The following is a 14,085-nucleotide window of genomic DNA, read 5'->3' as shown; positions in this document are numbered from 1 at the left end:
GCGTGATCTCTGCTGGTTCTTTAATGGGCAGATTAGGCAACATGTTGTCACTGCTAAATGGTGACTCTGGTTTTCTTTGAATATTGGCTGTATATTGGAAGATGTAATGGAGAATTCAAATAGCAGTGTTAGATCACATGATTTCAAATGGTATCTGCACTGATCTTGCCATTAGTTCAAAAGCCCCTGTAGCTCACAGAAGTGGAGCATGCTGCTAAGCACTTTTTAAATTATTATTATGAGGTTTTAACACCATAGTGCTTTCTTTGAAAGTACAGAGTACACAGTGAAAACAAAACAAAACAAAACAACAATAACAACAACAACAAAAACAGTCATTAAATTACTGATCGAAATAAACCTCTTTCTGGAATGTGATTAGTCTCAGGTATGGATGGGGCCTCAGGAGCCAGAGGAATATTATCCTGTTCTGGAGGAGCACCTGTGCAGTGACCCCAGATCTCACAGTAGTGTGAGACAGGTCTTTCCCACTACTCTGAGCACATACTCTGCACCTTCTGTGACTGTCTACATTCTCCTCTTGATTTTGGCTCCCAGCCATTTTGTCTTTCAGAAATGACAGTTTCCAAGTTTAGGATGAGCCCATCTTCTCTCTGTCTTTTGTCTTGTTATAATGCCACCTCAAAGAGAAGGCAGCTGTTTCCCCAGGTTTGTGGGAAAAGGTATTATTGCTCTGTGATCTGAGAAAGTCTTAAGGTAAAAATTTATTATGTGTATTTCATACCTTATTTAGGGATATTTCTCAATAACAGACTATGCTGGACCCTGACATATTTAATCTAGGTGATCTACCAGTGCAAAAATTTACTTCACTTTCCAACTCCTAATGGCCTACTACTGTGTTCTTTTTTTTTTTTTCCTTTCTTTTTTTTCCTGCTATTTCTTCATCTCCACCCAGACATATAAAATTCCTGAGGTAAGATCAACAAGGTACATAAATAGAGCATTTGACTATTAAGATGAAGGATAAACTGGAGAAAAAAAAAAAAAAAAGGAATGGTCTGAGGGAAAAGAAATGTTCCTAATTAAGGCAAATCTTTGTTTATAATTCTAGGTCCTTCTTCAGTTATAAGCAATGACGATGATTCAGCCAGTCCTCTCCATCACATCTCAAATGGCAGTAACACTCCATCTTCTTCTGAGGGGGGTCCTGACGCAGTCATCATTGGGATGACAAAGATTCCCGTCATCGAAAATCCTCAGTACTTTGGCATTACCAACAGTCAGCTCAAGCCAGACACCTGTAAGTACAAACAAATATATGTTTTCCAGTCATTCATTTTTTTGTGCAAGTGCTGGGGCTCCTTAACAGAGCTAACAGGAAAAAAAAAAAAAAGTCTAAATTCCTGGGAGTGGAAGGGTGGGGTTAAAATGTATGCAGTTTGTTAAAGATACATGGGATGAACTGCTTTACATCTGTCAAAGCCAAATTCGGCCCTTGTAATGAGTTAATTAAGTCATCAGTGTTATGCTCAAAGCCCAGTCCATATTCCATTAAAGTCACTGGTAGCCTTTCCATTGATTTCAGTGGTCTTTAGCCAGTCTTGTGCACTGAATGCTTTCCTGGGACAAAACAAATGCTGGGTCAAAAACAAAGTCAGTATTGTTACATACTCACTGCTTTCATTTTGGTAATGAACATAACCTAATTTTGAAATCTGAGTATTTGTAAAGGTATAAGAATAATAAGGATTAAAAATTCCATTATCTTAATTTAATTGTATAATTCAATCTCTGTAACTGGAAAAGATGTTGAAAAGCAGAGCGGGAGGTTGCTCAGTGGACAGTAGATGTCACATACGAATTATTTCATGTTCAGTTAGAAGCAGATGAAATGTGAAAAAGTACAAAGAGTTAAAAATAATTAACTCTTTATAGTTAAAAAAGGGTATCCCTAACTGCAGCTACTACTCTTCAGTTGTAGAACTGGACATGTGAAATGTTGATTTTTGAACCAGCTATTAGCGTTGCAGCAGGTAACTGAAAAAAACACCTAAGTGGTATTGTGATTAATAACAACTGCAGTACTGATTTTTTTTTTTTTTCATCAGTACATTTAGGTTTCTAAGTATATCAGACTTCTTTGTGTGTCTTTGTGTGTGTATGTGTGTATGAATGTACATACATTTGTGGAGTGTCCATGTGATGTGTTTCTCTGGGAAGTCAGTCCAGAGATTTCCAATGCAGCTGTTGAGCATTGGGTGTGCAACTAAGGGATGCTACAGCCTATTTGTATCCTACCCAGAATGATACAGCTTCAAAGTACAAACTGTTGTTTAGGGGACTACTGCCTAGATCAGAAAACTTTGCCTCCAACTTTGCAAAGTTTACATTGCATGATAGGAATCTTGCTTGACCTGTGAATGAGTGCTTGCATGCATATACATATGCATGATCTCTAAGGTTGTAAAGACTGATACTGGACTACTTAATTCTGAATATTGACACTCATCTACATCTTGATTTTTATGCTAAGCACAATCTACAAAAAATGATCCTGCCACGCAAGATGAGGGATTTTTCTTCTTTTATCACACATCCCTGATGTTCTCTTACTACGTTGTGTGTGTGTGTGTGGTACTATTTTGTGATTAGAAGTGCCCCATTATCTCTTCTACCAGAGCATATTTGTATAATTTGGCCTAGCATATTTGGTGGGATGCATTAAATAATCACTGATTTGCTGATACTTGATCAGCACAAGGAAAATGTTATACAGATGCATTGTGATTAGAACATTAATTCCTGTGAAAAATAGAAGCCACTAGGGAATCAGAAATGGGCAACATGCCCACTAGAGCTCTTTAATGTTATATAAAAGGCCATGCTGTTAAATATGAGGCTACTGTACCTCCGTTCCCAGCTGCATTAGACAATGTTATAATTGTTTAAATAAACATCAGTGACTACAGAGTATTTCACTTTCAGCATTAATGCTGAAACAACATACATGCTGTTCTGAGGAAAAAATAACACAAACTGTACCAAAACACAAAATTCTCTCACATTTAGTAAGCTGCACATTAAGTACAATCGCATTAAATCACAGCTGAGTAGTGCTAAGTAGGTCCTGATCCTAAAAATACCTAAGTCTGTGTTTGGTTTTGTGTGCTACAATGAAACCCACACAGTGTCAGGGAAATTAATCACAGTACATGAAGTTCAGCTTGTGCATAAATGTTTGCAGGATGTGGCTCAAGACTTTGCTTTGGTGCTTCAGGGAGACATATGGGGCTGATGCTCTGCATTTTGCCACATCGCCATGGTGGTCCCATTCTTTGTGTTTTATTGTTGTAGCAAAGAAAATAAGGTAAACTGTGGCAGTATATAAACCAAGACATATTTCTCCTACCACACTGAGCATCTGTCCAATAAAGAAGGTAATATAAATTGTCTGGTATAAAAATGGTCTTCCCATGAATGATTTCACATACTCTCTCCTTCTGTCTCTCTCACTCACTTGTTAGTACAGAGCTGTACTTGTCCTTTCTTAGCCTGCCAGCTTCCTCCTGATGTGCATATCTGGTATTTTTAAAGCTCTAAGTTAAGTACCTCTCATACCTTTTTCCTGTTTACGATAATGCCAGCTCCAGATATCATCTGGTTTCACCGTCAGCAAGATAATTAACATTTATGGTTATTTCCTATCTGGTCTAAGTTTCGTTGTCTGCTAGCATTAAACACAGCAACCACTGACAGTCATGCTGGAAACAATTCTTAAGTATTTAGTGTATGCTGTTCTGTGGAAGAAGGCGAGACTTTGAGATAGATGAAGGTGTATGCAGATTGAATTGCAGTTTTCACAAAAATTGAAGGAGTACATCTGCTCTGAGTAGCAAGTAGAGTTTCCTTATCAACATAACAGGTATTTTGACTTCTCTACAGATAATCATTTCCAAGTACATTGGGAAGTATTCAAAGTGCATGTGTTTAAATGAAAATCAAACAATGTTTTGTGACCAATTTCATTTGAAATTCCATCACTGGATCAGTAAATTGCTACTTTAGCTACAGAGTAACTAAATCCTAAAAAGTGATGGCTTCTAAGGAATCAAAGTCTCAGGCTAAAAGTTGTAGCACATCCCTGCTCCTGAGACATAGCCTTCAAGGTGGGAAATGCAAACTGATGAAGACCAAAGCCCTGGTTACTTCAGGGGCTGGCTTCCAGTCCTCACTCAGAAGGACTGAATTTCTGTCCCATGTTTCAGCCCAAGTGCTCATATGCACCTGTAATTGGCATAACAGTAGAAAATCACCCTTCATCTTCCAACTGGTACGGTTTGACATTTCCAGTTCCAACTGCCCACCATCTTAACTATCCATTTGCCTTGCTAGCAAACTCACTAATGCTGCTTTGGAACTTCTCTATCTGCCAACCTGTCCCAACACTCCCAACTCTTCTTTTATGTGCTGTGGACCATTGTTTGCTTCTTGCTCATATCCTGCTCCAGTATCATGACTATTTCTACCTTGGAAGTTTACAGTCTGTGGTGCACTGACATGTTTCAGACACATACCAGACTTCTTGGTTCCTTTGTGTGTGAAATCAATTGGTAATTCCTTTTGGTGGTACTTAGCTAACAGTGACAACTGTTATTTCAGATGTGAGAGAGTTTACCACCTGGAGATGGTGAAACACTCTTTGCACTTAATTCGTTATAAACCACATTGTGTTATATTAGCATCAACCTGCAAACCTTTTGCCTAGGAATTACCAACAGTATTCAGTTGTTGCTGTTGAAAATCAGGCCATAACTTTGTAGTGAAGTAATACTCTCAGGTGCAGAGACCTTTCATGGATGGCAAACCTTGAAAAGATTTTTCTCCTCTGAAATCAAATGGTTGATCTAGTATCTTGGGGGCATGATGGCTAACCATTGCTAAAAGGTTGGCTTCACTAATCCTATGAGATGTCACAGCACTGTATCTATTTGATCTTTCCATTAATACCATGACGTTTCAAAAAATAGTCTTCTACATTCCTATATGGAAGTTGTAGTTGCTACAGTTATCAACTGAGCTTGATGGACCTGTTGAAACAGGGTGGAAGGAAAAAAGCAATTGACCCCATGTACAGCTCTGGCCTTTCTTCATTCATCTCTTAGCTTGCTGCATAGGTCTTAGAATATATCAGCCCATTACTGTTATATTTCAGTGATTAATGTTGGAAATGCAGTCAGTAAATAACATTGTTGTGCTGGGTAGTAATGTGAAAAGCAAAACCTGAGAAGAAGGCATGCAAAAGATGCCAGTGGAAGAGCCCAAGTTGAGAGTCTCAGGGCAGACCTTGGATAAGAAGCTCTTTGCAAGTGGTTTTGGGACTTGGCAAATCAAATTGTTCTCTGAATCTCATTCCAATAGGAACCACCCTGCACCCTCACCCCAAGAAGTCATCACGGCTGTTGGGTGCAACTGAAAAGAAGGTGGAACTTTCATGAAGAGGTTTGTAAGCTCCAGATTTCAGGCCCCCGAGGGTGAATAAATACCAACTGCACTAGTGTCAGTTTGCCCTTCGCAGCATATCCATGCTTTCATTTGATTTTGTGCCTTAAGATACCGATGGTAGAAAACAGCATACTGGGCAGGCTTGTTAATTAGTCAGTGTGTGAGGCAGTGACAAGATGTTTTCAGTGACTGGCCATACCCTTGGCCTCTGTGTTTCAAATGATGTGGTGTGGATTGTGGCTTTCAAGTGGGAAATTGGTATGTATTCATGGGTAGTCTTAATATTTGGTCTATACTTCTGCAGTACAGGGTGTTCCTTCATGAACCAGGGTGTGAATGTGCACTAGATATATGCATTGGGTAAAAAAATGTCATGCAATCTTCAGATTTACTTCTGTTATTTTATAAAAATGAAAGGTTGTGCCGACACACTGTAATATTTTGTGCTTCACCTGCACTTGTATTAGCACACAAATAGCATCCCTATTCTTACAATACTGTGTTGAGGAAATAGGTGGTTATTTAGACTCCATTGAAAAGTAGTAACAATTATTGTACTTAGCTTGACTTCTTTCAGTATTTTACCAGCTGTGAGTGTCTTAGTTCAGGTTCTAGTGGATAGACATAGAAAAATGCATTTGAATCATTTGAGCTAGTGGACAAGATGCTGTCTACATACCCACTGTGAAAAATTAATGTGCTTCTTCTGTTGGCCTCTGTTAAGTAAAGTCAGCAGCTGTTTATAAATTGATCAAAATAATTTTTGTAACTTAATTTTGATTTATTTTGCTGATCTGAAAAAAATAACTTTTTTTTTTTTTTTAACCCCTCTCCTATCCCATTCTGAGCACCAAACTTGCCAACTTACTTTCAGGCATTTTCATTTTCATTTCAGGGATTCTTACACAATTTAGTTAGTGGTGATCTCATTTTTTTCTGACTTACCTTATTCTGTGACTCTAGATTTCTTTTAAAGGAATAGAAAGCCAGACTGTGGTTATCTCTGTTAGTCAGGAAGGTTGCAGAAATGCTCTGCTTTTGTCCACCACCTACTTGAATGACTTTTATAAGAGAAAAGAAATAGGAGTGTTATTCTTGTCATTTTATCATGACTCCTGTAGTATTGGACATTAAAGCCACATTTTTGAGTCTGGTGATGATCTCAGATTTCATTTTAAAGAGGAAAAATTGTGAAGAAGATCTTGAGAATGTAAGCCAGAACCCAGAAGTCTGAGAAAACAGAAAGAGGTCTGAATTTGAGTTCCTTCTGTTTATTTTGTTTATGACATTGTGATTCTTTCCAAGCTTCTTTCACAATCTGGTAGCACTGAGCATGGCTGCAGCGTTCTGGGATGCAGAGCTGGCCACCTCTGCCAGCCAGGGGATGCGGCTCTGGCTCAGCCTCTGTACAGAGCAGAGGGCAGCCAGGGCAGACTCCTGGACTCTCAGAGGTGCATTACTTCTCCCAGGAGGCTGGTGGAAGGGTGCAGCTGCTTGTGGCTCAGACCAGTTGTTTCTGTGGCTTTGATCACTCAGGCCTCAACAGGCCTTTGATCTGGTGCTGGGCTGACAACCTTCTCCCTAGTCCTTGGATCACTAGCAAGGGGCCATTTGATCAGAAAAAGAAGAACTGGTTATCTACATTGCCAGGGCAAGTTTAACAGAAAGAGGGTTTGTGGTCACCTGGGGTGTATTTCTCAGGCATCCTTGCCCCAGGAGCTCCACAGGAGAACCTGTCCCCAGCATATGTGCTTCTGCTATGGCAGCGTCTCCTTCTTCTCTATCAGGGCATGGGCTCTCACTGCAGAGTGGGGACATGAGAATCTGGTGACATGAAAACGGCAGGCAAAAAGGAAAATTCACCAGGAGAGAGCCTGTGTGCTGCAGGGATCTGTCAAATGTTTGACCCAGAGCAGAAGATGTGTTCATTGCTCTGTAGTGCCCATCCTACACAGTGTCATTTAAAAATCCCAGAAGGTTCAATGAGCCAACTGCAAGCATTGGACAATCTCTACTTGACTTTATCTCCCATGTAACAAATGTGACATGTTCCAGGTTTTATCTGTCACCTTACACTCTCCTAGAGTTTTCAGGAATAGGTGTAATTTTTTACATGCATTACAGGGTGAAAAATAGACTATGTCCCTATGCACAGAAGAAGGGTCTCCCAAGAGAAAGACTCTGTCAGCATTTTCATCTCTTTTGAAAGGCTTTTACATCTCAGTGACCACAAAAGAAAAGCTGCTGTTGTGGTTTCTTAGACAGCTAAACTGTAAGCCTGGGGATTTTCCATCAACTCCCAAAGTTTGCAGAGCTGAAAATTTATAAGCAGCTCATTTTCCTATAAAGGACAGCCTGACCTCAGCAGCCAGAGCACAGAGGAGCAAAAACAATCAATCTTTGTAAATCCATACTGAGAGGAAACACCTCGCTACCCAAGCTGAACTTGCCAGACTTGACATTCATTGGCAGTCGTGGTTCAGAGGCTGGGAGGATTAACAGGGCACTCACTTCACCAAAATTAGAATCTTTAGATGCTGAAAACCAAAGAACTTTAAATGCTGAAAAATAACAATGAATGAGTTTGAGATTATGAGGAGGGATATGCATATCAAATGTACTGCTTGTCCTGTTCCCATTGTGTGCCTTACTCTAAAGATATTTTATGGGCTAGATAGAGACATAAGGATATATGAAGATGTATTTTGTTGGCTTGACTAAATATTTTTGTATTTTGTGTTGCATTTTTCAATCCCTGATTGCAGTCACCACTTAAATTATGTGTCTTTGCAATTGTTCATCAAGACATGCGTATGTCAGAGATGTCAACCACATGCATAGGTGGTATATTTCCTTAGCTGTGTTTGACCTTTATTAGCTTGGCAATCGATTTGTCCCCTAGATCATGTCATATTGAGTCTCACATAATTTTCCCAATAGTCTGGTCTCATATTTCCTCTGCCTAACAAATAAAATGTAACAGGGAATAAATAAATTTGTGAGAAATTAGATTTTTTTTTTAACACCTGCTGCTCATTCTGAGTCTCAGCAGACATGGTTTCTTTTTTCTTTTTCAACCAGATGGAAAAATTTCTCCCAAAGGCTGAACCCTTCAGCCTGAGCAGTGGAGGAGTTTACCTCTTTAATGATTCAGAATTGGAAGGAAAGGGACTATTTCCACATTTAGTATAGACGTGAACCTATAGAATCAAATTGTCGCCAAAAGTTACTTGCATTCCGGTCATGATCCATCCGTGAAGTCCTTTTATACCTGGTAAAAAAGGCAAGCAGTAATGTCGTCAGCAAAATGCTTGCATTTCATTACACAAAATGTTGTTCTATGACCTGAATTATTTGGTAAACTCTGACTTGCACTGAGAGTCCTACTGCTGGAAATGCAACTACAAGAGCAACAACTTGGACTCTGATCTGTAATTTATATTATCAGCTAGAAATACAGCACATGAAACATAGTTCTGGCTAAACAGCAGATATTTAGGAAGGAGATATGAGCAACTAAGACCCAAAGAATGCATTTCAATTACAAAGACAGAGAATGAGAGGAGACGAAGTGAGACATGCACTCTTAGTAAAGTAAAGTGCCCGGTGCCAACATTCAGGAAGAGTGTGCACGTTGTTTTGTAAATTTGTCAGGTTAACTTCAGTTTAGCATGCTGTTCTCCAGCAGAGCACTGAAATTCACTTTCAGCATCAAGCCCCACCACAGTCTTCATGTGAAATGCACACTTAAGGACACTATGAAAGATAAAGTGAAATTAAACACTTACATAAACATTCTCTGCAATTGGGATAGTAGTCAAGATGAAAAAACAACAACAACAACAACAACAACAAAACACATGGCACTTTTTTAGTAGGTAACATTGCTACCTTAAGTCTGTCATTTGACAATACAACAGTATTAGAAATACATACACTGTTTTGCCACCAAAATATGTAGCTAAATCAGTAATACATAGATGACAAAGAGCACTATTTATATTGTAATGATTAAATTATGCCTTCAGACTCTGTGCTGCATAGTAAGTTCTAGGTATGTTCTTTTTGTATGCAGAAACCTGCATAAGTATCTAAATGCATAATGGGAGGAAAAAAAAAAAAAAGAAACATTACAGAGCTTAAATGGGTAGTACTTATAATTAAGCTGAATGGGAAAATCCATTGTGAAAACCTCTTTATCATGAGCCTAAGCATGGGAGCAGGATTAGGCCTTTGATTTATTCCTTGTGTCAGTGAGAGCTTTGGCTAAATAAGAACTATGGATACCAGGGAAGCAAGATAGTACAAATAAGAATAAAATCAGAATAAATACAATAAAATAAGAAATACAAATATATAAATATGTATAAATATTAGCTCTGATAAATACTGAAGTACGAGAAAATCAGAACTAAATCAAATAACTTTGTAGCCAAAACAATATCATAAATCCTACTTTTATTTTCTAGAGGTCATCACCAAGTAGTTGCATCATTATTAAAAATCATGAGTGTGTAAAATGTAGTTAGCCCTGAGCACAAGCTCACTCAAAGATTATTTTCTCGTACCCGCCAGAACTGCAGAAGTGTCTGCTGGCTGCTCTGAATGTGTGCTTACCCCCCTATTTACATTTCTGTGTATGCATGAGGGTGTACTGGCTTGCACAGCAGGCTTTGTGCCCAGCCAGAGCTTCACCTGCTCTGTCCCTCCCTTTACTACATCATGGTTAACAGATTCAGTACTAGAGGTGCTTTCCCCACAGTATCTATCCCATTAGTGGTGGATCCATGCAGCTGGGACATGGAAAGCTGTACTCCTGCCCCATTCCCCCTTACAAGAGGGAGGGCTCACTAGCTGCTGTGGGATTTCTGATCTCCAGACTATCTTAGTCTGAGGTCTGTGCAGCTTCACTGACATTCTGTCTTGAGAAAACTTTCCCAACAAAAGTGGCATCAAAGTTTGTATGAGTGAGTATGTTCGGTTTGCGTTTGCCAGGGGGTTGGTGGGGAGCATCTCATTGTCTCAGGGTTAGCTGCACTTGTGTTATGGCATAGTGTAGGTCAGCAGCAAAGGAAATGTAGCAGCCTTTTAAAATGTTGTCAGAGGTAAAAACACTTCGTTAATACTCTGAAATATTCTGTAATATTCTTCAAATCAGTCTTTCAGCATTAACATTTTAATTAAACCTTTCAACAGGCTTCTCATTTTTCATAACAGCAGTTGGGGAAAAATGATAAGGCTTTTTTTTTCCCCCACTTTTATTTATTTATTTATTTATTTATTTATTTATTTATTTATTTATTCACCAAGAGTTGTTAATATACTAGTGTTAGCTTGGACATATAATCTATATAGTAGAATACCTGAGCTCACCATTTTCTGACACATTTAAAAAACATGATTACACAGGTAGACAAGTCTAGGAACGTGCTTCTATCATTAATTAGCACAAATAAAAATCCTGTGTCTAAAATGTATCTTTATGGTCATCTTTAGAACCCTCCCTTTCTCGCTTTCCCTTAAGCTAGCTTTATTTGGGTTTGTTGGACAGAAGCAAAAGGGCCTCTCTGTACCAGCTTCTCTTTTTGTCAAAGATGTAGAAGGGACTTCTGCTTACTGGGGCTGTGACTGAGGGGTGGAGGCAACCCTTGAGCACAGCAGTTCCCAGGCTGTGGGGGTCGGTATGAATTTCTTAGCAGCTGACCAGGTAGTTGAGCAGGCCATTCCAGAGAGGATGGGTTATTGCTCTTCAAAGGCCAATATGTCACTTAAGGCAAGAAGCATACAGATCTGATATAGGGTGAACACTCGCTAAGTCTTATCTTTAGCCCATCAATGCCCACAATAATTAAACACTATTATTTGCACATTGCTGGGAAATCACCATGACTGAAGTATAAGACCCCTGCAGGGGAAAAAGTGTCAAGTGACTGGAGTCAAGACCCTGCAATGAGGTCTGAAATAGTTAAAGTTCTATTGATGAAAAGTTGTGCAATACCTTTAGCTAACAACTTGTGCATTAGCTTTTGGGGGCAATTAAACAGAAACATTTTAATTAAAAACATATTGCATGGGAGTATTGTTTGCATTTAGAAAAAATACGTGGTATGTGCATACCAATTATTGACTGTTTCTCTAAATTTCAGTGTATCTCTGTAAAGCCAATCTTATCTCTAGGGATTTTATTTTTTAATTTATGTATTATGGAAATCCAAGTTCCATTCTCAGATGTCAGCTTGGCACATGAAATGAGAATCTCAAAGGTATTCAGGTGCTAAAGTATTCAAGTCAATGACTTACTGGTTTCCTGAAAAGCCCTTGAACAGATTGGAAATATAAAGTCTAGTCAGTAGGAATCAGGTTCTAAATCAGCTTAGTACTTTGGACAATTCCAGTAAATGATTGACTCTTCTTTTTACACCTCAATACCTTTGAAATCTGTTTGTTGGAGACTCTGTTTAAGTCAGTGATTGTATGGGTCACAGGGTGCAGGAAAAGGCTTTCAGTCTCCAGGAGAATCCCTTGAGCAGCATTCAGTTGTATCCAAGGTTTAGAGCCAGAGTTAGGAGATGGAAAGCTCTCTTCATGAAGGCACTTCCTCCTCCTCTTCCTTCCCCCTACCTTGTTTTTTTTCCCCACAGCACTGTAGAGAAAGAATAGAACATTGGACAGCCTATTGTATGGTTATTTGTGCCCAGCACTGGATAGTTAGAAGCTAAATCTAAATTCAAATGACCTCCAATTTGTATCATTTTGAGGGAAATACAGATCTGACATAATTTTGAACTGCCATTACAAATACCTTTTTTGAGCCACAGTTCCAGTTAGTATATTTCCATGACGAAACCATTCCCACACAGCTCTTCACATTTCTGAGTGTTGCTTAGGATCTGTTTAGATTTGGTTTCTTAGGCTGTCTTTCAAGGATGTTCTCTCATATTTTTTTTCTTTTTGCCCACAGCTTGAAGGCCTGTGGCTGCCTTAACAATAAATAAATAAATAAATAAATAGCCGAAAACAATACCCATCGAGGGGAACATGTCCCACACAAAGTAGGGAGGAACAGAAAAAGGGTGAAACAAATGGAAAAGAAACAAAAGAACCTCAGTCTCAGCCTTTGGCAAAGAAATAACAATACATGACTGATTTGCTCCGACTGCCTATGCAGGAGGACATGATTTGTCTTGTCCCTGTTTTATTCTCATCAGAAGAAAAGCAACTGCTTTGCTGTGTTTGCAGTCTCCACTCAAGAGGCTGTTGAGACTGGAATAGCAATAGGATTGCCTCCAGACAGAAATGCATTGACCAACACCATGTGGGAAAACTTGAAAAGCTCCTTCTTGGGTGGTAAAAAGCAAGGCAAAAGCTTATGGACTCAGTCTTTCATCCTCTGATTTACAAATGGAAGTACCCGGTTAGACAGGGCCGCTCCCTCCAGGACTGTCAGTTTTGTAATGTGCTTGTGGTGCTTGGGTCTGTGAAGCTCACATGTGTCACCAGCAGCGCAGAAAGGTCCTGTATCTTTAGCTGGGAGTCAAATAAGTTGTGCTATCATGATGTCTATGTTGATGGCAAATTCTCACCTTATTTTGCCTACTATATCTGCACAGTTTGGGAATGGACATATTGCTACAGTGGGTCTCAGTAGTAACTTTCTGGAAACCAAACGTGTCTGGTTCTGTATAGATTAGAAACTCTTCATCAAATAAATGTCTAATAATCCTTAAGCAGTGTGTTTCTTCCAGATCTTCCAACACCTGTAGTTTGGCTTAAGCTTTGCAACACAAAGATTGATGTCCTTTTTAAATGCTAACTCTGAGTAAACCAGTAGATATTCCCTGTGTGGTTCCCTGTAGTGGTATAGCAGTGGTAGCCAGCTTCCCAGACATCATCAACATACCACCAGCTCAACATACTGTCTTCCTGTGGCCAAAACCCTCTGGACTGGGTGGGCAAAGAAGAGGGATCAGAAGCAGTTAAAAGGTGCAGGTTGCTTGCTGACATCCTTGCTGTTGCAGTGTGGCAGGCGCTGGTGGCAGTGGCTCGTGCTGGTCTCTGATTCCCTCAGTGTCCAAAAACTCCCTCAATTTGCCAGAAATAGCAGTGGTGCCTGGAGAATTGACTACTGCCAGGTGCCTCTGCAGCTGGGAAGCAGGTTCACCATCCCTCAATGCCTCCAGCCCATGTAGAAGCTGCCTTCAACTTCAAGCTGCATCAATTCTCCAGCCACCACAGGAGATGCTGGATTCATGAGCTGGACCCCTTCAGCTGCCACTGGCAGCCCCAGCAGGCATCAGCAGTGATGCTGAAATGCTCTTTGCTGAACTTAGCCATGTTGGCAGAATCCTTTCAGCCTTGTGCTTCACCCTGGGAGGAGACTTTAGGTGCACTTTTTCAGCGAGGCATGGCTTCAGACACAGTAAATCACAGTACTCACCCTGGAGATGTGGTATAGGAGCACAGACTGAAGCCTCAAATTCATGTGTGCCTGCTTGAAGAATGTATTTCCTTTTTTCTCTTAGCTTGTGCTGCTGGAGAGGAAGGCTTTGCTTTCTTTGCAGGTATAGTGAACCCTTCTGAAAGTTAATCTGAATTCAGCTATTGCCAAGAAACCTTATC

At 39.7% G+C, this 14,085-nt stretch overlaps 1 protein-coding gene across 2 annotated transcripts in view; it reads left to right on the top strand.

The window, feature by feature from the left end:
• NTRK2 (neurotrophic receptor tyrosine kinase 2) overlaps window positions 1-14,085 on the top strand; it is a 202,575-nt gene that overhangs the window by 117,092 nt on the left and 71,398 nt on the right. For both annotated transcript variants that reach the window (XM_083818799.1, XM_083818798.1), the window contains one exon: window positions 1,076-1,264. In XM_083818799.1, coding sequence (XP_083674925.1) covers window positions 1,076-1,264 — 189 coding nt within the window. The remainder of the gene's footprint in view (window positions 1-1,075; window positions 1,265-14,085) is intronic.

The sequence above is a fragment of the Anser anser genome (assembly GCF_964211835.1).
Source record: "Anser anser genome assembly, chromosome: Z".
Classification (NCBI taxonomy): Eukaryota; Metazoa; Chordata; class Aves; order Anseriformes; family Anatidae; genus Anser; species Anser anser.
This window is presented reverse-complemented; position numbering and strand designations above follow the sequence as displayed.